This window comes from Pelobates fuscus, chromosome 8, assembly GCF_036172605.1.
Source record: "Pelobates fuscus isolate aPelFus1 chromosome 8, aPelFus1.pri, whole genome shotgun sequence".
In the NCBI taxonomy this organism is placed as follows: domain Eukaryota; kingdom Metazoa; phylum Chordata; class Amphibia; order Anura; family Pelobatidae; genus Pelobates; species Pelobates fuscus.
The window spans coordinates 95,063,656-95,090,580 of record NC_086324.1 but is presented as its reverse complement, the minus strand read 5'-3'; the positions used below and the strand labels follow the sequence as shown (position 1 = coordinate 95,090,580).

At 35.9% G+C, this 26,925-nt stretch overlaps 1 protein-coding gene across 1 annotated transcript in view; it reads right to left on the bottom strand.

Annotated features, from left to right (window-relative positions):
• The window catches only part of TMEFF2 (transmembrane protein with EGF like and two follistatin like domains 2), a 662,476-nt gene that overhangs the window by 144,047 nt on the left and 491,504 nt on the right, over positions 1–26,925 (bottom strand). The window contains exon 7 of the mRNA XM_063430171.1: positions 11,575–11,634. Within this exon, the coding sequence (XP_063286241.1) occupies positions 11,575–11,634 (60 nt within the window). The remainder of the gene's footprint in view (positions 1–11,574; positions 11,635–26,925) is intronic.

Here is a 26,925-nt window from a genome sequence, read left to right as displayed (position 1 = left end):
TGTATTTATTTTGCAACACTACTGGCACTGGTATGTGCCTTTAAATTGCTTTGTATCAATTAGTAACTCCTATTAATTGGTTAAGTTTGATTATTGATTGATTTCCTGTTTGATATTGTTTGTTATATAAGCACTTTTCTCACTATGTGATGTCAGCTTGAAAAAGACCTTTACGGTCGAAACGTTGCGTTACATTTTGCTACAATAAAACTGCCTGCGGCTTGAATTCGAAGTGCCTGTGAGTCTCTTTTCTCTACCATTGGCATTACAAACCTGCTTAAATGAAATATGCATTTGTGGAAGTCTGTCAGTCAAGTCTGCCATTTTGTTGGATCCTTTGATAGAGGCCCATTTGTAATCTCTAGCACAATTAAGAATAGCAAAATAATACCACAGAAAGAACAATCAATGATGTCAAGAATTGGAGAAAATTTACAGAGCAGTGCACTTGCCTGCTGTTATTTTGTTTTGTAGGTTTCTATTTATGTTTTAGTAAAAATAAAAAAAAAACTGCACAAAAAGCTTTTTATACTTCAAACCATTAGCAGCTATAGTATCCATAACTGGTGGAGGCAAGACAAATAAAGGAAGAACAGGATTTTGTATAAAAACTGGGGGTCTATCCAAAAAGGAAGGATGTGAGCCTGTCAGCACACGCCGACTTTGGGGATCCCCTGCACAGAGCACTCATGAAATGTTATAAAACATGGACTGCATGCCCTGCGTATACTCAGCGCGAATGTGACTAATAATACTCTCATGCTACATTATTGGAGACATTGTTTTAGTGCCTCTGGTGCAAGACTCTGTGAAATAAACCTGAGAATATACGGCAGGAGCTTAGATTCAGTATGGACCAACAGGAACTGGAAAAATTTAGATTATTGACTCATAAAGACATATTTCTCAAATGTAAAGGGGCTATGGCTCTGATAGTATTATATTTAACTTTCAATATAAAGGACACACAAATTGCCTCAAACACTTTTAAAGCATCTATTGTAAAAATCTATGTTCAATAAACACAAAACATAGTTACCATATCTAAAAATAGTACATTGTTCATTTATGAACTGGAGCAAAATTGCACAGCGTATACAGGACTTCCTAACATAGAAGCTATTTTCCTCTGCATGGGGCCTGCTGTAATACAGAAAATGCCATTTTTATGTTTTTACACTGTAGAGAAGCAGACACTTTATTACTGTTGCCACTTAGGATGGAAAAACAAGCCTGCTGCTAAAGCATCTATCTTGAAAATGAAGCAAGAATTCTGTGAATCCAAAATTTGTAAAAGCTCCTAATAGAAAGCATGAATGCAACTTGACATTGCAATTATTTTCTGGACTTAAATGTTTCAAGTAAATTGCTAAAACTATTGTGGTTTAGTTCCTAGTTTAATTTATTCTTCTGCTAATAACAGCATAGGTGGCAGAATCTGTTATACTCAATTGCAGCTTATTTATTTTCCCAAATTAAATTATTAGGACAGACATGCAACAATTTCAGTTTAAATGGTTTTTGGCAAAGCAGGCAATTGTTGTTACACTTTTTATCCACCATGAACTAAAACCATTCATTGTGTAAATGAACCATAAATTTGTTTAGTTCCTTTTAGATTCCCTATTCATTAATGGAGACGAGCAGAAAATAAAAAAAAAGTCAGATGGAAATGAAGTAGCAGTAAGTGTTTGAATATGCGAGGTTAAGGCAGAGAATTTATTCTCTGGTTTTCAAACCATCTCACTTGGGGAAAAAGTGACTGAACTTTAAATTTTAGGAAAAAAACAAGAAAAAGTCAATTAGAAAATACATCTCATGCATAACCTTTTGGCAGCCGTATGAAAATGATTTTCCCGTCATCTTTATTTATTACATATAACAATGGATTGTTTTATAAATGCACGTGTAAAATAAATGTCTGCAGCTTAAAATGAATTAAGTCACACAGTTGTTTGTTTAACCTCCACCTCTTGGACTCCAACAACAATAAAGGCAAGTCTGCAGTTTATCCGAAATGATAGAAATGTTAAGTCACCTCCCTGTTGTCACCTTAATAAAGACTTTTTAATCTTAATAATGGATGAAACATTCCCTTATAATATAAATATTTATTATCAGGCTTTGATGGTGGAGTATTAGTCTTTGAAGACATAGGAGGTGGGGAGTGGGATGCTTTGCTCATTTTACTCCCCAGTTGTTATAGCTTACTCTACAACTTGACTGTGGAGTACCATTAAAAACCTGGCGATTATCACTGTACTCTTTACTATGTATTGGAGTAATCTATATAACCAATTGTTAGAAAATGTACTAAAATAAATGTTAACAGTATTCCATTAAAATGCTACTAGGCAATGATTTTACTAATATCGCCTCATTTCAATAGCCAGCCACAGTAATCCCAAATATAAATCCCCAGGACTATTGATATTAACAGTACATTAATGCAACCTGCTAAACAGGAAAGCCTTGTACCTTATTCATTGCACTTTATATAATATTGTCTTGCTCAACAATCAATATAGATTACTTTAGTGTACATTGAATGTCAATTATGCCAAGGGAATGCTCTTTGATTAATGTACTTTCCGTGGAGCTTCTTAAGTGCCTTTTCCAATTAAATCTATTTTTTATTTGAAATTATATAATCACCAAAATTTCAGAGGAAGGGAGTGGTCTACCTTAAAGTTGGGTAAGATGTCCTGTTTTACAAACATACCATGATAAAGAGTGAGCAGATCCATATATCATATAATTCTTACAAATTATTTTATCTGAATTTCAAATACTGAAGGCCTCAACAAAACTAAGTTCAAATATCCAAAATACTTAGATTTTGTTATTTTTGCATATTGCCTACACTAGCTAGTAAATATTTATTTTATGCGTTTCATTGTCATTGAAGCGTAATTAAATGGTGATGGATTAGGCATTAATAGAGTCAATATTATTTAATAGTTAAAGTTGTCTTTTTTAAGTCCCCTTTAGTCCAGTTGACATACTAAACATGTTTAAACTACATAAGAGAACAAGTAAAAGGGACCGGCACTCCAAAGTTTATAGCTGGGTACGTTCTATTGGAGCCTCCTTGCTATTGCCCCCAACAGCATAAAAACAAACAACAACAAAAAACACAACACAATACTTATAATATTAGGATACATTTATTCCAACATCTCTCCTAACATCATAGGTCTGGTATTGAGGCTTTTTTATTTTATTTTAGTACTATGCAAGTACTAAAGGGTCAGAAAACAAGAAATAGAACTTGTTTGTTTCGAAAGTCCTGCAATTTAACCACAAGGTTTTTAAAATGTAAACTGTTGTGAATTCAAAGTGAATTTCAAATTTTAGGACAAAGTAGCAAAATTAAAAACCTCTTCAAGCCAATTTTGTTTTCAGTTCACTTGAAGTTTCTTGACATATTTCATTCACATTTTCATAAATACCCTTCCCATTTGGCTTGTACGATTGTTTCTCAATAAACAGAAATTCAGCCGATATACCACCAAAATATTTTGTATATATTTTTTTGTGCTTTCCTATTTTTATGTGTCGTGTATTTCAATGGAATATCACATATATTCTACTATGTGCACTCACTTATCACATTCTTTTCTTTCCATCCCTCTTTTTTGTTGGGTGGTATACCAACTGGATTTCTATTTGTTTACCTGCAGTGAAGAAAAAATCGCCCTTTTTACTACATGAATACCCAGTTTCCCATGAGGTAGGTATTATTTTTGCTCAGCATTAAATATATTGGCGGTATCTGCTTTCCTGATTTTTTTGTTTAGACCTGCATGGTTGTTTCATATATTACTTTAATTTTGACTTGGAAGAGAATCCTAATAATCTTACTCTTCTATATGTTTTTTGTTTTTTTTTAGATATATATATATATATATATATATATATAGTCAAAATATTCGTCTTAATTAAAGATTAAAGAGATGTTTTGTGGTTGTTTAATATATTGCTATATAGTAACATAGTATTATAATAATCACGTTTGAAAAAAGATTCAAATTCATGAAATTCAAATGTTCACACATCTTTAACTTTTTTGATTCATCTAAAAGAAGTCAAAACTATCTAGTTTGAATCCATTTCTAATTATGCAATACACAGGGAAAATAATTCCTCCTGGATTCCAAAATGATAATCTGATTCTCCTTGGATCAACATACTGTTACCATTTATAATAATTACTATACCCAGATATTTTGTTTCCCCAAAAAATAATCCAGATATTTTTTGAATGTTTCTAAAGAATCTGATAAAAACAACCTCTATAGACAAATAATCCCACATCATTTTGTTCTTACTTTGAAATGAACCCTTTTATCTTCCATGCTGTAGGTAAAATCTATTTTCTTCAAGTCTCAAAGGATGATCACTTGTCCTATGTACAGCCCTTTTAATACCAATCAAAGGTTGCCTCTTTTTACAGAGGAGTGTGTATAACAAAAGTGCTCAAAAAAGTCAGAAAGTGATTTACAGGCAGCTCAATACACTGGTGTGGAAATATCCTCTATTCCACTGAATAAATTTAGTAGATATTGGTGCGGTGTAAGTGACAAGGACCTACACCTATAAGTGGAGCGCTCAAACACAGATAAATCTTACCAAAACGTAGTCTCATTCAATGGTAAAATATGGGGTACATGTCAAAGTAAAATACAGAAAATACAATATAGTGTAGATGGTACTGAAAAATGGCTTCACAGTGATTATAATGATATCGTGCTGAATATTACACTCACATTTCAAGGAGCCTGTATATAGAAAACACTGGCTCCGTATCAAGGCTTGTGTGCTGTTATGGTAGCACCACCCTCCTACTTCGGCTTGAAGAATTTCTCAGGAACACAAAAAAAAAGGGAAGAAAGCAGACCAATGTGTAGACTTATGGTGATAAATGACACAGGTATATGTTCAATAAATGGGGTGCTCACCTGGTCCTGAGCCTACGAATCCCGGCTCTAGGTGTGTAGGTTTTGTGCCAATTTGAATGGGGATGGCACTTCCCCTGTGAGGATTCCTTGGAGGCTCCAAAAAGGACTTGGATGAGGTTTTGAATGAAAATGGTGAATTTATTGGTTTAAAATAAACATAAAAACAAAGATGATAAAAGTCCTCAAATAAAAGTCCTTTAAAAATGGCCAATACGCGTTTCACTCTCAAATAGAGCTTCTTCAGTCAGCTGTAATGTTAGTCCTCTGAATCCTCCATTTTAAATGTCATCTGGGTCTTCCCCTTTAATGAGTTAAGTTCATTCTGTCCAATCAGATTCAATTTCACATAATGTGTGTGTGTGTGTGTGTACCTTTAATAGGTTAATGATGTTAACGCCTTTATTTGTCTATTTTTTCATTGGTGGGCAGCGTTGGTTGGCGGAAGTGCTTGTTTTCAACCAGGTGGTTGGCGGAAGTGACATCACGTAATCATGTGATCGCCATCCAGCCACTCCCAAAAAAAAAAAAAAAAAAAAAAAAAAGGACATGATACTAACAATGGTTGGCGGAAGTGCTTGTTTTCAACCGGGTGGTTGGCGGAAGTGACATCACGTAATCATGTGATCGCCATCCAGCCATAAAAAAAAAAAAAACAGCTGAAAACAGCAAATAGAGCTGCAGAATTGAAATGACAGTAAAATTGCATAATGTCAAATATTGATATAATGTAAATAGTGGTGCATATAGACTAATACATTCACATTGTTAAAGGTGCATACTGTGCTGGTGGTACTTATATTTTTAAACATTAAAAAGGTGATATTACATACATATGTGCTAGAATAGATATCCTTATTGGGTATTTAAATCAATATTCTTTAAGTGGTATTCACAGTGTTTATAGTGTTCGGGCATACATAATATGCCACTGATTGAATATGAATAAGAAAAATGTATGAAAGAAAAACAAGGGGTATAAAAAGGGTAGAATGGATTACAATGGATAAATTCCATTGAACCCAAAAAAGGGGGGATACCCATTTAAATGAAATGGCAGAGTTCAAAGTCTATATTCAAACCCCGGGGCTTTAAAGTCCCGAGGTTGAATATCCACCTCATCTCACTCTGTCCCAATAATTTATTGAGGTCGCCTCCCCGCCAATTCCCCTTAACCTTTTGTATACCCATAAAGAGTAATTGGGTGGGATCACTGTTGTGGGCTAGGGTGAAGTGGTGTGATACACTGTGTCCTTCAAATTTTTTCTTGATATTTCTAGTGTGTTCCTCAATCCTAGTGTGTAAATTCCGTTTAGTGCGTCCCACATATTTTAAACCGCAAGGACATTCCAATAAATATATTACGTTGTTTGAGTGGCAAGTTATAAGTTCTTTAATAGGGAATTCCTCATCATTATTGCAGTTCTTAAAAGTCTTAATATGTCTCTTTTTATTATTGGTGTTCCTACATGCAAGGCAAGTACCACACCCATAAAAACCCTTTCCTTTATTTAGGAAGGTAGTGGTTTTAGTTTTTTTAATGTGGTTCTTTACCAAAAGTCTGTTTAAATTAGCTGCACCCCTAAATATTATCTTGGGTTTTGGTGGTAGAATCTGAGATAGGGCATGGTCCTGAAGTAAAATAGGCCAATGTTTATTTAGGATTTTCCTTAATGCCTTATTGTTATGGCTGTAATTACATACAATAGGTAAATTGACCTCACATTCATTTTGCGTTTTGTTTTTTTCTTGTAATAAAGTGCTCTGTGGAATTTTTAAAACTTGTGTATAAGTGTCGTTGAGTGTCTCCTTTTTATAGCCCTTATCTAACAGGTCGGTCATTAATTTGTCTGCTTGTTCCTTGAAGGTGTCATTGTCCGTGCAATTTCTTTTTATACGTATAAGTTGTGATTTAGGTACACTATTTAGCCAAGGGGAAAAGTGACAGCTTGAGGTGTGGATAAAGCTGTTCACATCCACATCTTTAAAATGTGTCTTGGTCTTGATCTTTTCATTATCAATAAAAATATCCAAATCTAAAAATGTGACCGTGTGTTTACTAAAATTCGTTGATAAAATAATGCCCCATTCATTATTGTTTAATTGATTTAAAAAACTTTGTAGCGTGTTTTCTGTGCCCTTCCAAATAAAAAACAGGTCATCTATGTAACGGCGATAGGTCACCAGGCCCTCCACCCAGCCCTCATTAAGTTGTAAATGTTGGCGCTCCCAGTCTGCCATGAACAGGTTAGCGTAGCTGGGTGCGAACCTGGTGCCCATCGCCGTCCCACATGCCTGTAAATAAAAAGTGTCATCGTACCAAAAATAATTACTGGTTAAAATTAATTGTATCCCTTCAATGATAAAATCAATTTGATCTGACTCAAATTTCTGAGATTGTTCTAAAAAGAATTGTACTGCTGCACAGCCCTTTTGATGTGTGATAATGGTGTATAAAGAGCTGACGTCAGCAGTTACTAGATAGTAGTCATGTTCCCATTTGATGGTCTGTAAATGTCTCAGAATGCTCCCTGTATCTTTAAGGTAACTAGGGATGCCTTGCACTATAGGCTGGAGGCATCTGTCCACATACTCCGAAAATCGACATGATATGGAGTTGATGCCTGAGACGATAGGTCTTCCAGGTGGAACTAAGGGGTTTTTATGCACCTTGGGGAGGTAATAGAACACAGGTATCTTAGGGTGTGTTACATTTAGATACTCAAATTCTTTTTTGTTTAAAATCTCCTTTTGTAAACCCTTGGTTATGAGATCGTAAAATTTATTTTTAATTTCAATAGTTGGATCTCCTTTTAATTGTGTATAGGTTGTGTGGTCGTTAAGTAACCTCATACATTCTGTGTGATAGTCTTTGACATTTAAAATGACTATCCCCCCCCCCCTTATCCGCGGGTTTAATGATGATGTCATTATCTTTCTGTAGTTTTTTTAGAACTTTGTACTCATCTTTTTGAAGGTTTTGTTGGTAGCGATTCGCTTTTTTTAATTTATTGATGTCTGACATCACCATTTTCTCATAGGTGGTCATTTCTCCTGAGATTAAGTGTTTTGGAAAAAAGGTGGACTTTTCTTTTAATGTCGTGTGTGTATACTTTTCTGTATTAATTAGGCTATTGGTTATAGGATTTTTTTGAAAAAAAATTTTCAAGCATAAGGTGCGTTTAAATTTATTTAGATCTACATACGTCTCAAATTTGTTAAGATTTCTAGTGGGTGCAAATTTTAAGCCCTTCTGTAGTAATTTGATTTGTGTATGGTTCAATGTAGTGCAGGTGAGGTTAAATATACCTGCTTCTTTTTCCATCTCCTTTTGATTTTTTATGGGTTGCGTTTGTCCCTCTTTCCTCCTCTGTGTGTCCACTCCTCCTCTATTTCCCCTTCTTCCGTGCTCCTTTGTCTTTTGTTTGGTGATTTTTCTATATACAGGCTCCTTGAAATGTGAGTGTAATATTCAGCACGATATCATTATAATCACTGTGAAGCCATTTTTCAGTACCATCTACACTATATTGTATTTTCTGTATTTTACTTTGACATGTACCCCATATTTTACCATTGAATGACACTACGTTTTGGTAAGATTTATCTGTGTTTGAGCGCTCCACTTATAGGTGTAGGTCCTTGTCACTTACACCGCACCAATATCTACAGCCCTTTTAATGTTTACATTGCCAAACAATTGCTTGTATTGACCCTGCTATTTGTCTGCCCAGGCTCCTACTGTATCCAAATCTTTCTGAATAAAAGAAAGTCCTGCGCAGAGTGGATTATGTAACCAAGTTTTATGCTATCTGAAACATGGATCCAGTGCACACTTCCAGATCATAATAAACAGATTAAAAAGTAGTGGTACCAGGATAGAACCTTGAGGTACTTGACTTTATACTATTGTCCACCTTGAAGGTTTTCCCATTAACATCTACACTCTTTATTCTATATTAAAGCCAATATTTAATCCAAGAAAAAAACACATTCATAAAAACCAATATCTTTCAATTCATTCAATAACCTTCTGTGCGAACCTGTATCAACTGCTTTTGCAAAATACAAATAGATCACATCCACTACAATAGCCTGATTTATATTTTTCTACTTATTTATTTACAGAATGCAGGGTGAGCATTTGTATTAATGTATTTTACATTTTCATTCTAAATTACTCCTGTTCTATACACTTGTTTAACAGGAAGATGAACTTAAGTGTATTTCAATATTTAGTTCTGTGTGTCTTTAAGTTTTTTTTTTTTTTAAATGGCTTTTAATATATATTACATTTATGTATTATTTATTTGACTTGGAGATTTGATTCACTCCAAACTTCCATTTATTCACAATTGGACCAATCGGGTGATGGATCGAATTCCCGAACTCCGAGCCGAAATGTACTCAAATCATTAACCAAACATGCCAAGCTAAATATAGCTTATTTTCACAGATCAAGTAAGAGGTGAGCAATAAAGGGAAAACAATTAGAAGTAAGAAAAAAAAAAAAAAATATATATATATATATATACATATATATATATATATATATATATAGATATCTATATATATATATATATATATATATATATATATATATATATATCGATAAATATATATTGCTGCTCTTCCTGTTTTTATTATTTCTATTACATAATATTTTTTTATGTACCAATTGTTGTTGCTCTTTTAATTAATTTGATTTGTTTCTAAATGTGGTTATGTCGAGCTGAACTAACATATGGCTGTAAGTCTGGCATCCTGGAAAATTCTCTGTTTTAGGGAAAATAATTAATCCGACCAAGTTTTTTTTGCAGGGCACAATTGTTTATATTCTTTTTGGTTTCTAACTCTGCATTGACTTAAGATGCATATATACAATTTTAAGTTCTGTCATTTCACATCATTTTTACATTGCAGTGTATAATTGTACTATTTAATCTTTTTTTTCTATAGATACTGCTATTAAATTAAACTCCTTTTTAAATCATATTTGAAAACATTATATTTGTGCAATGTTTATATTGGTTATATGTTAAACTAACTATTGTAAATTGTGAAATGTTCATCTATGGAACAGTCATCCATTGTATAGAAAAATATTGGCACATTTAGTACATAGTAAAGGGACTTTCCATATGATACAAATGTTGATTTGTAAGTTTAATTCCCCCATTCCAACTTAAAGAATTACCCTTGTTGAGTCCTGAAAGAAGGCCTGGAGTCGCTAAATTATTTCTATGGACAAAAACTACCCTTAAAGCCTGGGATATAGTGTTTAACCCCTTAAGGACACATGACATGTGTGACATGTCATGATTCCCTTTTATTCCACAAGTTTGGTCCTTAAGGGGTTAAAAACAATTGCCACTCAGTGAAACTGTATAGGGCTACGCTGATCGAACTACTGAAACACTATATGCCCTCATTGGACTCAGATCTGTTGAAGAAATACCACTTGAACAATATAGATAGTTTTTTCCACGGCAATACTATTTTATCATACGAAAAAATTACAATTTAAACATAGATTGATGAATGACTGCAAGGAAGAATGCATGTTGGTTATTGAGAAACTGAAAGAACTATATAATATATCAGACACCGACAAAAATTACAAAGAGTTAGAATTATCACCATTGGAAAAATTGTTTGCACGACCCAAATAGGAAGGGCACAACATCAATGTGTTATTTACTACATAATACCAAACCCACTGTTAAACTTAAGCACATGCTATCTTGGGAGGTGGAGCTGGGCATCTAATAAGCGTTAGAGGATTGGTTTAGTTTTTTAAAATCATTAAAGTGAATAGCTTTTTGCTCTGACATTTTGAAAATCATTTTAAAATTTTGTATCGATGGTACTTAGCTCCGTCCAGACTACACAACATGAACAACATGTATTCTGACCAGTGTTGGAGAGATTGTGGGGTTTGGGAAATATGGCCCACATATGGTGGTATTGCCCAAAAATAACCAAATACTGAAAACTGATTTATGACCTAAGCATTAAGGTAGGTAGAAACATTGGTACTTTCACATCTGAGCTTGCTTATTCAAGAAATTCCCTGAGTCCGTCAGCAGAATTAACAAAATAATAATAGGCCACATTCTGATAGCTGCCACCTCTTGTTTGCCTAGGTACTGGAAATCTAAAGATATGCCATCACTTAGAGAAGTACTGAACCTACTCCTAGAAAATAAAGCGCAGAAACTATCACATAGACGTAACTTGTACCTCTTTGCACAATGGAAGTTTGATTGGCATATGTGTGAAGACGAAATTAAAAAAAGCCTATAATCTCTAACATCACTCAAATTGTATGCCTTATATATTACTATATTAATCGTCACATTGGATGGATCTCCCCTTTCCTCTTCCAAGTTTCTCTCCCTTTATTACAATGTTTTTATAATTTGTTGTAATCTTACAAAAAACATTTTTTTTCAATAAAAACTATTTGAAAAGATAAAAAAAAACAGAATGTAGTGCAGTGTTCTCTATAGCAAGAGGTATTACATATGATAAAATAATAATAATAATAATAATAATAATAATAATAATAATAATTAATGATTGCAAAACCAAGATCTGTATTGAGTATTCTTACCTGTGTAGTCTGTTCTTGCATAATGGCTATCTTCTGATTTCGTAGTTGCTGTGATATTTTCTGTTTAAGAAACAAAAATCGGTAGTTATTTATTACTGTCATTATTGTTTCCATATGATTCTCAATGAAAAAAATATAAATATGTATAGCTGCATATTTTATACAGAAAACATTTTAAACAAGATTAACATTTGAGTATTTGATCTAGCTTTTGTGTTCACAAAGAGACTGTCTCTCTATTTATTTACGTTACAAGCCAATTTATATGATGTAAATCTATTAATTTATGTTATGTTTCTTTGTGTGTAGCTTATTAATTTGTGTGTTAAGTATGAATTAAATTGTTCACCAGCATTATGAATTGCAGATCTAGTGCACCTTATTGATATAACTGCAAGGTATTCAAATTACAATTAAATATCCAGCAATACTTTAGCTGTACATTGATTCTTCTTACTTCACCATTTGTATTCTTTCTGTTGTGATGGATGTTTCAGGGAGTTGGATAGTGAGTTAATCACTAAGGATAGAAGAACTTCTCAAAGACAGCTGTCAATGAGAAGGTAATCCAAAAATGCTGTCAGAAAAAAAGCCCAATGCAGTTCAATTAAAGCTAATAGAAAAAAAAAATGTGGAGAGGTGTGATTTAAAAAGACTTAGATATAGGGGACTAGCCCCAAGGACCTTGACACTTCATTGGGTGTTTTCAGCGTAGTGTACAAGGTACATAGGGCAGCATTGAATATAAAAATAAATAATAATTTCATCAGCCAAAGTTTTCTTCCCTCCCGATGACAGTATAAAATCCCATTTCTGCAAATGCAGTGGTTCTAAGGATTATTTAAGTGTAATTGTCCTAGAAAATGCAAACGTGTTTATTTTTACAAGGATTAAATAATATGGGCTCATTTTATTAAGATCAATATAGAAATGAATGTTAGTTAATACTAACAAATAATTGTGAGCTGCAGGCTAGAAAATGTAAGGTCTCATGTAAGGTCTTATTCATATATTTCATTGTTTAGTAAAAAAAAAAAAAATTATGAACTGAAGCTAAATTAGTATTCTACTCATAGATTTTCTTTAATCACATTGATATATATTATTTTGTGGAATAAAAGAAAAATACATTGGTTGGACACATTCTTTTCTCTAAAAAGTGGCTCACTTTATTGTTTTATACATTCATTATTCCTTTGAAGTCTACTCTGTTCTTGTATTGTTATTGTACTATCTGTTTATATGATGAAACACGTAAATTAAGAATTAGAAACAAATACATCCATTTGGGGTATGTTTGAGTAATTGTTTTGCATGGGCAGGGGTAGACTAAGTACTTGAGCAATATGACACAGACCATGAGTAACAGACTCTTCAGGGTCTACCCTTGTTATTGGGACTCTTAAAATTTTTCCAGCAGACATGCTAGTATTAAGTAGACCAGCTACAGGGGGAGCCTCTTTTGCTAAATTCACAATGGTCTGCTTAAATGTCAGTATGTAATATGGCCCAAACCTGCTCAGCTTATAGTTCATAATGGGGGCTATATGTAGGGAGGGGGAACACAGCACATGTCATATTCCAGTGTCCCTCAGAACAGGGCTAAAAAACGGTTCTTTGGGGTTGACTGGACTGAGGGAATAATCCAGATGGTAAAGCAGGCAAATTTTGCAGAGTATGGTCATTGAAAGAGGCAGGATAAAAGAGCATTCAAGAAACATAATTCATAATTTAATCATTATTAGTAGGGTCCTGGTATGACAAGGATGCAGACCAGAAAAGGTGCACAGAGAAAAAGATATCCAACAGAAGAATAATAGAAGCAAATAAAGGAGAAATGCTGAAGTGATGTAATTTACAACAGATGAAAATACCACACAATCAAACTACATTCACACTTTCAAACTCCGTAGAATTACACTCCTACATTCATACACTGCTACTCCACAGAAATAAACTTTTATATTCACACACTGATCGTCCACATATATACAGCTACACATTCACACACTAACACTGTATAAAAATATACCCTCACATTCACACACCGGCACACCTCTACACATACAGAGAAATATTTTACAGAAATAAGTCATCATATGGGCATTACACAAACACATTTTTTACACTGCCTCCCTCCACAGTCTATCTTGTATTGTGGCATGGAAATAGGAATTAGGACATGCCTCTACATATACAGAAAAATATTTTGCAGAAATATGTCATCACATTGGCATTACACACACACATCCTCACATTTGTACACTGCCTCTTGCCGCATGGAAACAAGAATTAGGACATGTAATCCCAGATGATGATTGGGGAAAAACTGCACAGGGGACTTATGTTAAATGTTAACCACATTGAGTTGTCAAGTAAAATCTTATATCGCTGGTACATGGCTCCTGCAAAACTCTCTGTGGTATACACATCCAAATCGGACACTTGCCGGCATTGCTACCGAGGCACTGGTACAATGCCACATATCTGATACCAATGCCCAACTTTATCTCCCTACTGGTGATCTGTCAAAGATATTAAAGAATGTGCCACAAGGCTGCCATTCCCGCAGCCACCAGAATGTACACTATTACTCATCATGCCTCACCACTACCAAAAATGCAAGAAGTATTTAATCTTCCATATTCTTTTAGCGTCACTGACCCTGATAGCAAGGAACGGTGCCTTCACAGAGACCCGTCAAGATTAGATATAGACTGCTTAATATCACTGTAACGGAGCTCCCTGTACCCCGACTGGGTACCTCGGCCAAAGGACCGCTTCCTATCTGGAACAGAGGAAAAACCTCAGCGCTTCTGCCCCCAGTCACCGTGGCTTGACTGGGGTCGGAACCTCTCTGTCCTGGAGCCGAATAGGAGACTAGCTCTATCCACTCCCAGGGACTGGATGACACTCCATACTGGGAGCTCTAGTCCTTACAAGGACCTTCCCACACTGAATCCTCCACAAGCTGGAACAGGGATTAGCCCTTTTCCCTCCCAGTAACCAGATGACTCATAGTTCTGGGAGTACAAGCTGGAATGTTTTATTCTCACCAGATGGTCTGCTTTTATACAATTCTAGACACAGTTAAGCACGGCCCTGAGACTCCCACACAAAAAAGATAATCCCTCATCTGGACCTGAAAGGGGACTATTTACCAGTCCCAAACTCATCCCCTAGGCCTGAGAGATAATTGAGTCAGGAACTGAAATAACTCAATTATCTCCAGGCACAGAAAAACATACAATATTACAAACCCCCCAAAATACCTTTACAACACATAAGAAACCCCACAAAAGTTACATCCCCTGATAGCCCCGATCTGGGTGACCAACATATCCGAAAATAACCCAGATCGGTTCAAGGGTTCGGAATTTCCCTGGAAGTCATAATTTTGACTGACTGTGCACATGGTTCTATGCCCAAAATAGTTCCATGAAATCAGTGCTAACTGTCGGTGAAGTTCTGTAGTTTAAAAACGAACTACCAAACAGAATCCATAGTTCCCTGGAGCTTGTTCACCATGTTCGTGGGAACATTTCCACCGAACAGTGCCCTTCCAAGTCATATAGAACCGAACGCAGGCGATGATGGAAATCCAGCAGTGTTCGGGAGTGTCCGATTTTACTTCCGTGAACTCAACGATCAAACACCGCTGACTACCTCTTGGTCGTTCATACGAATTGCGGCCACCCAGACAAACAATTAGAACACTGCAGTGAAACTAGTAACAAGGTGTCAAATGGGCTTAACAAGCTCCCTGGTGGACTCTGGTTTGTGTGCTTGTTCGGTTCCTGAACAACATAATCCTAAATCACATGATCAGAGTAGTTTGCAGGATATTTTGTATGGGCCATAATCCTGGGGCAGCAGGCTGGCTAGCAGGCTCCTCCAAGAGCTCATGGCAAATGACCTGACCACAGGGCGATTGTCACAATCACACACTAGAACACTGGAGCTATCAGTGAGAATGCACACAACAACATCTAAATTTGAAGCAGTAGCATGGGACAGTTGGGCATGGCTTTTTACACACATCCATAGGCAAGACAAATTGATCCTGATATATTGAAAGGGTGATGACTCTCACTACAATGAACATGATGTGGACAAAAGTCTTGCTTTCTGTATGAGGCATACGGATAAGTTTTGGAAGTCGAATGGCTGGCAGCTTGTAATGTACACTATCTTTTTATTGATGTGGAAATATGGAACTCAGAGCTCCACCCTTCCCTCCACCAACTTTTATTTTTATTTTAACCCCATGGTTACTTGTTATGTTATTATAAATGTTGCTTGTATCTCTGGCTCTCTCACCTTGGTACTTTACAGAGTCTCACATGGCCTAAAGGATATTACACTGAGCAATTTATTGTTATTGTTCTCAAACAACTCATGCTATGTACCGTCTTGAGATATAATGTCTTACCATGTAATGTCTAACTTTCTCATCTGTTAATAAAATACAGTTATACAAAAAATTCATTTTTACACTGCTATGTTACATAGTGCACATGTGCACACACTGCCATGCTATGTAAATACATGCTGTACATTTTCACATACTGGAATGCTACACATATAATTCCACATAGTCACAAACTGATATGGTGCACACATACTCCCCCATGTGAACAAACATAGCCATGCTGCTCAAATACATGTCATTTTTATAGTCTTATTCGTGTATTTTTTCATACAATATCTATTTTATGAATTATAATTGGGATGAACCCTAACCTGGAGCACACATACTGGTCTTCAGGAGGCCTATGGTCTAATTTTGCTCTGGGGTCCACACTGCCGTCAGTCAGTCTGTGTGCAATAGCTTAGATTTTAGTGAATAACAGTGTGTAGTTTGATGTTGTTTTATTGCTAATTATAATTACTACATATATGTAAGAAATATTCTATAATTGCAATAAGGTTTGAAAATAATTTGCAAAACTATTAAACTATGCAAAAACAACAAATACTGCAAACATTTAACGTTAAACCGTGTATTTTCTTGCTTTTACTGCAAACACTTTTCTCTTCTATGACAAGACAGAAAAAAACTAATAAAATAATAAAATATTCACTTTTTCACACGGTTTAAATTGCATTAATGTGAGTTGGTCATTACGTAGCATAAGGCTTCTTAACAGTTTCAGCAACAAACAAGCATATTCCCATAATGCGAACAAAACAATTTTTCTACATTTTGCTTCTGAAAAAAAATACATTTTTACAAATCCTGAGCTATCACACTGCAATAAAATAATAACAATTACATTTTCATACAGTTTTGTATATCTCAGTTTCAAAATGTATCCACATAACCGGGTCAATAATAAATACTTCAGAAATGCCAGTCGTTTTGTACAATTGTGAAAACCTAATGGCTCTAATAATAATTCCATTATAGATGTACTGATAGCAGAGAAGGATTTATAGCACTATTGCTGTATTTACTGCTTCTCTAAATTACTAGTAAAATATGACAGTTACTACTCTACTTAAAAGATACACAGTTAAAAATGTCCCCACTTGCCCTCTTGATGTTAAAAAGTTCATTGCTTTCCACAGACTCGACTGTTCATGACACAAATTAGCTTTTTTATTTACTGCCATTGGGGAATAAAACTGATATGGCCTTTCTGAGATCACCTTGCTATCAATGCACTATAGAAACTCTTAATCAACAAAACATAAAAAAATAGTTAACACATTTAGTCATTTAGTGCATGTGTGTCTGTATATATATCTTTAGATATACAGATATGGCCTGACTGATATATCTATCTATCTATCTGCTTTTCCCACAGAAATCTCACTTTAACAATGGTTCTTTGTTGAGCTAATTTGCATATGCCTACCCAGAATCCCTTTCAATAGTGAGTTTTCTGTGGGAAAAGCAAGTCTTATGGCTTGACTGGTGTGTGTATGTTTAGCAATGTATTAACTATATATATATATATATATATAGTCATTTTGAATTCTATGGTTTTACATATCAGGGCATAATAACCATCAATGTCCACACAAATAAAGTCAAAATGGAGAAGCCATGTTTGAAAAACACGGTTACTGCTTTCATAGGAATTAAGAGGCTAAGTAGCAGACAGGTGCTGCTAATCAAATTGATTAATTGATCACCAGCATGTGTGAGCACCTCTATAAAAGCAGAAGTTTTAGCAGTTTCCTGGTCTGGAGCATTTAGGTGTGGACAGAAGACATCAGCAATGATCTCAGAGAAACAATTGCTGCTGCCTGTGAAATTGGGAAGGGTTATAAGGCCATTTTAAAGTCCATGACTCTACAGTGAGACGGATTAGTCAAAAGTTGAAACCATAAAATTGAGGGTGTACTTTCCTATTCCATGACTGAATAGAGGTTATAAGACTTGAATAAAGTGTTACAGGAAGCATTACAATAAAGTGTTACATGGATGCTCATGCACCCAAGAAGGCTGAGACCTCCAAAGATTAGTCTTTCCCATGACTTTTCATCAGAAAACTTCACAAGTTTCCAAAATAGTCAAGAACAATTGGAAGATGGTTTCAACCGATGACACCCTCCCAAAAGTGTTACAATGACCGGCCCCTGATCTGTTACAAGATAAATAGAAATTTGCAGGGCCTACTCATTCACACAGATCCAGCTATCAACAAGGTATGGAAAATAAAGGCACTGTGAGATGCCTGGGTTGTGTGACATGTGGTCACATGGTGCCAGCACCACCCACACACAAACAAGAAATACCAAATAAATGTCTTCATTACCTACAAGACACAATATGTGGTAAATAAACGCACATGTCTGTGTGGGCTAACATATTTAGGCAAAACTGAGACGGCCTTGTGTGAAAGAATCAGGGGTCATCACTCCAGTATCCATTTGGCATATAGAGATGGGTCGTCTGACACAATTGCTAAACATTTTTCTGGAGCTACAACATCTGCTGATGGCTCTAAAATTTGTTCGCGTAGACCCTATCCCCCAACCAAGAAGAGGTGGAGATCGAGGCAAGATGCTTCCTAATAGAGAAACCTTTTGGATATATGAACTCCACACAGTATCCCTCACATGACTCAATGAAACTGTACCATTTAATTCGTTCTTATGAAATGTACCTCTTGCTTTGCATATTGTTTTTAACTTCTATATATATTTTTATATGTTATTTGTTCTGAGAGGCTGTTTGAAATAGATGCTTATGTCACTTTACACAGCACTTTTGATTGTCAATTTTGCATATTTTCTAGCACTTTAAATTAATTGCACATGGTAACAACTATTTTCATATATATGCCATTTAGCGATACACTCACTCACTTAGCACTTTATAAATAATAACACTATCAGTTTAAACAGAGCAAATTAAATGTGGCCACACTACTTTTACCCAAGTTGCTAGCATTTGCACTTTCTAATTCTAGTTTTTATGGGTAGCATTAGTACACACTAATTTGAAAACAGTAATCTTTATATATCGGTATAACCTTCACGATCTGGCACTAATAGTCTTTGTTTGTATCTGTCTCCATAGTGACATAGCGGTTGTCCGCGTCACTATGGAAACACATCTCACGTCAGCACGTTATTACGGCACTTGGGGTCGGAGCGATTGCATGCATGTGCACTTTACACTTGCTACACCTGGGGTAAGTTAATCTCTTAAATATTTAACTTATAAATATGGTTTATATTTCATTATTAAATATTCTTTGATCCTGATGAAAGTCCCGTAAGAGGACTGAAACATTGATCTGCTCTTATCGATTTCTTCAATAAAGTTTTGCATTTCTAAGAACACTGTGAGTACAGCCAACTATACTACTTTGTATACAGACACACACACACACATACATGTCTTCTAATATTCCATCCCTAATTCTCGGGGACTTCAACTTTCCCATTAACCCACCTTTGACCTCAGCAGACTCTAAACTACTTTCAATTACTTCCTCCCTTGGGCTATCACAGTGGGCTAATTCTCCCACCCATATAGCTGGCAATAACCTTGACCTAATTTTGCTTTGATGCATGTACAGTATCAAATATTCGCAAACATTCCATTTCCTCTCTCTGATCACTACCTCTTATCGTTTGCTCTCGCGTACCCCCTCACCCAACAACCTCAGCCTAAATCCCCTCAACTCAGGAGGAACCTTAATTCTATTGACCTCCAGGAGCTGTCAGCTGATATTGATTCACAACTGCTATCCATCCCTTCCCTCTCCTCTCCCTCACTGGCCATCTCCACATATAACACTACCCTCACCTCTGCCTTGAACGCTGCAGCACCGCTCCAAACATGCACCTCGAGGAGGAGGGCACGCCCACAACCATGGCATACTAAATCAACACGCTACCTGCAAAGATGCTCCTGTTGTGCTGAATGCTGCCGGAGGAAGTCTTGCACCCAGTTAGACTTTCTCCATTATAGATTAATATTATGTTCATACAGCGCAGCTCTTGCCCTCGCCAAACAGTCGTATTTTTCCTCTTTCATTAGTTCATGCTCTCACAAACCCAGGCATCTCTTTGACACCTTTCATTCTCTTCTTCGCCCTGCTGTGGCCACCCCCCAAACTAACCTTACAGCCGATAGCTTTGCATGTTACTTTACCAACAAGATTGAACAGCTAAGGAAAGCATTCTCCTCACCCTGCCTTTCTTTCTCAACCACACGTAGTTCATGTCTTTCCTACCCTTCAAATTTTCTCTCTGGTTACTGAACAAGAGGTGGCTGTGCTTCTCCTTTACTCTCGCCCCACCACTTGCCCTATCTATCCTATCCCATCCCACCTTATCAGATCTCTCTCCCCTTGTCTTACGCCTTCCTTAACACACATGTTTAACTGTTCTCTCTCTTCTGGCATTGTCCCTGCTACCTTAAACATGCCACTGTAGTACCTATCCTGAAAAAAACATCTCTTGACCCGTCCTCCCCCTCTAACTATCGTCCCATATCCCTGCTCCATTTTTCCCTCAAAGCTTGTGGAAAGTCTTGTCTTTATCCGTATGTCTCACCTCAATTTCAACTCTCTCCTTGACCCTGCTTGCCTTTCTTCCAGCTCTGACTGGATGTCCTCCCGCTTTCTGAAAATAAATCTCTCTAAAACTGAGCTCCTTGTCTATCCTCCTCCTAATACTGATCCTCCTCTTTCGCTCTCCTTTAAATTAGTGGTATCCACATAAGTCCATACTTGCAATACTTGATTCTGGCCTCACCTTTGAGTCTTACATCCAGTATGTTGCCAAATCCTGTAGATCCCATCTTAAACACAAAGCCCTAATCCACCTTTCTTACACAAGATGCTACCAAGGAGCTTGTCCATGCTCTAGTAATTTCCCGCATGGATTATTGTAATCCTCTCCTAATTCGTCTTCAAGTCTTCAATAATTTAAGAAGTGCCTTAAAACTCATCTCTTTAGGAAATCGTATGGCCTTCAGAGTAATCTTTTACCTTACATACCTGTCTCCTGCTCTCTCCTAAAGGGCAGCACTCTACTCTCTCCTCCAGCTCTGCTTCACTCCCACTTTATTTGATTGTTATTTCCTGTCCTAAGGTGTTTTATACCCCACTTCTTAGACTGTAAGCTTGTTTGAGCAGGGTCGTCTTCAACCTATCGTTCCTGTAAGTTTTCTTGTAATTGTCCTATTTATAGTTAAATCTCCCCTCTCATAATATTGTAAAGCGCTATGGAATCTGTTTAGAGCTATATAAATGGCAATAATAATAATCATAATAAAAATGTAATTCATACTTACAGATATTTACCTTTCCAGATAATATGCCATAACTAAGTGGGTTTACCCCCAAACCCCATTGGTAAGTTGAATCCCCCTAAATAATTAAAAGGTTACCCCCCCGCCCCTTCAGTCAGTTACAATTAAGAATTATGATGAAATTTGCAGTGCTGTCATGGTATATTACGGTAAAACGTAAACATCGTCAAAAAATAATTTTCATGTTTCCCGGTCGTATCCATGGCAGTATTACTAAGTGGGTTATACCCAAGTCAAGTAGTCAGAGTGGTCAAAGAAATACAAAAACAATATTTCTGCAAAAGTAAGTTTATTGTGCAACAGTTAAGAATTGACTGAAGCATTAAAAACTGTTGGGCCAAAAGCATTCCTTGCAAGCCCTGACATCTAGGCTATCATGTTTCACAAATGTTGAGATACTGGACCAGGTCGCTGCCTTGCAGATTTGGTCAGGAGAAACACTAGCTGCAGCTGTCCAGGAAGATGACAGTGCCATAGTAAAATGTGCACATAATCCCCGAACAGGCACCCCCTTTGCCTAGAAGGCTGTGGAAATATAAGCAGAAGAGGCTTTTTTCCCCCACTTATGCCCTGAATGTATGACGAAAAGGCTAGATGATTTCCTCCACAGCCCTGTGTAATGTAGATACATTGAAAGACATGACAAGATCCAGTTTCTCTAATTCTGCAGAGTAAACTCTTAACTTTTTTCCAATCTGCTGGTGCTGGCTCCGCCCATGCTCTGCCTCCTTGGCTGACATCATCAGAAGTGATAGTAAAGCATTGGACTGGTTGAGATTGTCAATGCTGATGATCTCATCCACAGAACTGAGCCAAATCTCCTCATCAAGATGCTTTGAGTCAATGCATCTCTGTCAGAGGGCTTAACACCCAGCCTAAGGAAATATACCTTAGTCAACCTCTACTCACTCAACACACACCAATGGGACTTCACTAAAGTTGAGAAAGTATGACAGGGCATGTTGGTACAGTGCTGCGACTTCAACTTCATCCTAGATCCGGGACTAGATGCATCTTCCACAATGCAACCCAAACTCTCCCAAACTCTCAAAACACTAGCTAAGCCCAAAAATATATTGTTACATACGGCTCATAAATATGTTACATACATATAACTTATACAATGTCTGGAGGGCATTGTATCCCATGGTCAAAGAATACTTAAATTTTTCAAGTGTACATAATTGCTATATCAAACTAGATAGGTTCTATGTCATCAACCAACACTTAAATCAAACAGAGAATTATACAATAGGGGGTATCAAGTGGTCAGACCACGCACTGGTAATTCTCTCTATTAAAGATAATTTCAATTTCAGGGGAAAATATCCATGGCGTCTAAATGAATCTCTACTGCAAAATCCCACATTTGTTAAAGATTTGACCAACCGACCATATAGACCATTATTTTTTCACCAACGGCACCCAGAGATAGAAACAGAATGAGAAACAGTTAGAATTTTTTGGAAGCAATGCTGATAAAGATCCAACTTCCTGAAAGCTTCTGTGCTGCGGTCAAGGCACTTAATAATATTCCCATGGCCAGGATTGCATACTCAGGGTTTATGTTCAAACCTTTCCCCATATCTGATGGAACACATTAGGTTTGCCCACTTTACTATCACTATCCCCATTTGGCAATAAAGACCAGATCTGAATCAAATATACACGGAGTTACTCTAGGTCCCACAGAACACAAACTGAGCATATTTGCAGACAGCGTTCTGCTAACCTTAACAAATCCGCTAATCTCAATCTTGAAACTTCACAAAATATTTTCTGCATACAGTAAATGTTCCTACTACAAGCTTAACACTTCAAAAATGCAAGCCATGCCAATAGCACTAGAAGATAACCTAGTGTGCAAGCCTAAAACTATAGCTAACTATGACTGGCAAATGCATCATTTATTATACCTAAAAGTTTGTATGCCGAGAAACCCCAATGATCTGTTTAAAGCAATTTACCTTAAAATAGCTTGATAAAGTCAACTTCAAATAGAGGGGCAAGTTTATATATTGGTTAGGCAGGATAGCAGAAGTTAAAATAATGCTACTCCCAAAACTATAATTTTTGTTCTGCACCCTCCCTATTAATGTCCCTCCCTATTCATGTCATGTTCAGCCTTCCTCAGATTTTTTTTTTTGCTGTTGATAGAGAAAATAAGTAAAAAAACAAACAAAACAGTTTAAAACACTTCCAATTTGGCAACAAACTAGGGAAAAAAATCCCTTTTGCCCCCGGAATGGCAGTCAAATTTATCCTATTTTATATATAAAATAAAAAAATAAATGGTGCACAAATATTGAAATATATATACTTAATATAAATATATAGATATATACTTAACACTTAATATAGATCCTCCTTTGCAAGCTACTCAGTGTGTAATCTTAACATAAAAGTCAAACATAGTGCTGCAAGCCATACAAGGTCATGGTACTGGTAATGTTGAAGGTGCTCATATAGGTGGTGGTGATAATGGTGGTGTTGGTGATAGCAACATTGACAGTGGGTGATCTAAGTGAGCCAGTGGCAGTTAGCTCTTTTGGATGAAATTATTCTACTGCAGATACAGATATACTAGGAGACAGTGGAGACAATTTGGGAGACAAGTGCTTATTGCTTTTGAAAAAAAAATATTGGGCTTCTTCTAGACCTCTCCACACTACCCTCTAGCTCATCTGGCTCACCATTCTCATAATAAAGTAGAACATGGGCCAGAGGTTAAAGTGCCACAGTGGTGGTGGAAACTGGATTAATCACGCCACCATCAGGATACTCCAGATATAGGGGACATTAGTTTGGTAATCTTCCACTAAAAAGTAGCTCTGATAAGGAGCCTTTTGTGGAGTGGGGACATGATGACGTGACATACAGTCCTCGCGTGGAGCATTAAGCCGGGCAATACACAGAAGTGCCGAGTCTTGGAGAGAACGGGTGGGCGAGAAGTGAGCAGGCATCCGAAAGACACGAAAAGCGGTAAGTTAAAGTGACCAGGTAAAACAGTAATTTGCCTTAGAAGAAGAGTTGGCAGTCGGAAAACCACATGTTCTATCTCGGTAGCGTGTGTAGGCTGCTGCAGAGGGATTAAAGTCAAGAGACGAGATAAACAAGAGGGAGTTAAAATGGAGTCTAACATAAAGCCAGAATGCCAAATTAGAACAATTAGACAATAATGCTAAGATAACTCTGCAAGAGATAATACGTTTATACCTACACTTGCACAGTAATAAGCCCAGCTCTATAGATATTTCATGTGATATATTTTTGTGATATATTTTTTCTTCTTAATCAAGATATTAAAATAAAAAGGATAAAAAAAACTTTTCTGGTGACATTTAACACAAGGTAGAACAGGTGGTGGAGGAGAGGACGGAGGGTGGAGGGAGAGTAATAAACAAAAAGATCTTCTATTTCAGAATGGATACAATACCAGCCCTAGAAAAATCATGGGTTATGGATCAAATAACAGTAACTCCAGATTATCTAAAGACTGGAGATGCTATTCCAACAGATAAAATCAGAAATAATAACAATGTATCAGAAATTACGGAAGAAATAACAGTTATATCTAAAGATATGAAAAATTTGGAAGAATAACTAGAAAATTTAGAGCTACAGCTAAAAATTCAAGACGATAAGGAAAAACAATAAGCAAAACAATTTCTGGAAAATAGAAGATGTGGAAGAAAAATCAAGAAGCTGTCATTTGCGTATAAGAAATGTTACGGAATAAATAACACAATGGAAACTATTAGAATTTCTAGAAGAGTTATTTAAAGAACTTGGTCTTGGAATGGACAGAGAACAAACCTTCTTGAAAAGATACCATAGGTGAGAAAAACCAAAAGGATTGGAGAAAGATATAGCAAGAGATATTATCATTTGCTGTCATTCCTACCTAGTGAAAGAAAGCATACTTAAAGCAGCAAGAAATATAAGAAAAGAAGGAGATTTTTTTCAATATAAGAGTATTCCAATAAATCTCATATTATACAAGGAAAAGAAGAAACACTTTCTATCAAGCAACAAGTATACTAAGGAAGCACAGTATGAGATACAAATGGGGATACAATTGCTCGTTGTAAATAACGTATGAAGAAAGAAGATAATAGTTTGACTCTTTAAAAATGGCCATGAATTGGATTACAAGTAAAGGTCTTCAATAATGAGGAAGAAATTTGACATAAGGAAAAGAAAAGAATAATTGTGGAAACTCCACGTTTTTTTAAATGTATTTTCTTTTGTTTAAAATATTTTATCCAGGTGGATGAAGTCAAAGGACTTCATTTAACGGGTAAAAAAAAAAATAAACGTAACTTTATTCAGCAACTGCCACGAGTGATCAACGTTTCAGTCCTATGTCAGGACTTTCGTCAAGATACATGTGCAATACAATTGTAACAAAATAAATAACATAGTAAATCAAATACAATACATTGTGTCCAGCTGAGACTTACCCTTGGCAATCTCCTTGGCAACTGCTGGAACGCAGGGGTCACACAGCAGCAAATACTTCAGCTGCTGAATACACTAAGCAGGGTCAAATTTACCTGCGGTTTTTGGCGTCCTGGGAGGTGGTTTAACATAAAATCATGGGTAAGTCTCAGCTGGACACAATGTATTGTATTTGATTTACTATGTTATTTATTTTGTTACAATTGTATAGCCCATGTATCCTGACAAAAGTCCTGACATAGGACTGAAACGTTGATCACTCGTGGCAGTTGCTGAATAAAGTTAAGTTTATTTTTTTCACCCTTTAAATGAAGTCCTTGGAGTGCTTTTCCTATTCTCTCTCTCTCTCTCTCTCATATATATATATATATATATATATATATATATATATATATATATATATTTTATGCTGAACACTGAATACAAACAATATCACTAAGAAAGAAAGATATAGAGGTGTACATATAAAAACACAGATACATAATATTCTAAGAGAGAAAACGTGCAAAAATCCGGAATGTATGAGAACTAATTGGTACTAGAGTGGAAATAGAGCAAATAAAATGTTGACTAATAAAGTGAAAGGGAAAAAAAATGCAAAATGTATAAATTAAATAATAACGGAAGAGGGTCACCAAATATCTCCCCCAAAATTAGGAGAGGCATTCAATACCTATTATCAAAAATGAAATAATATTCCAGGTTTAAACAAGGATATATAATGGAACCAAGCAAATCCAATTAGATGAAATCTATTACAAAAAAACAGCTAGACGAATTGAATACACTGTTTACATTAAGAGAGCTATAGATTAGCCATAGATCTATAAAAAAAAAAAAGACAAAGCACCTGGTCCAGATGGGTTTCCAAATATATTTTATAAGAAATTTAAGAATTAAATAATGAAAGAACTGACTTACACATTTAATGAGATGATAAAACAAAAAACTATGCCAGAAGAGATGCTATATGCAAACAGTATTCCCATTATAAAACCTGAAAAAACAAAACAAATTAATAACACATTATAGACCAATTTCTCTGTTAAACTCGGATACAAAAATATATGCATTAATATTAGCCAACAGGCTACAAAAGATATTTACAA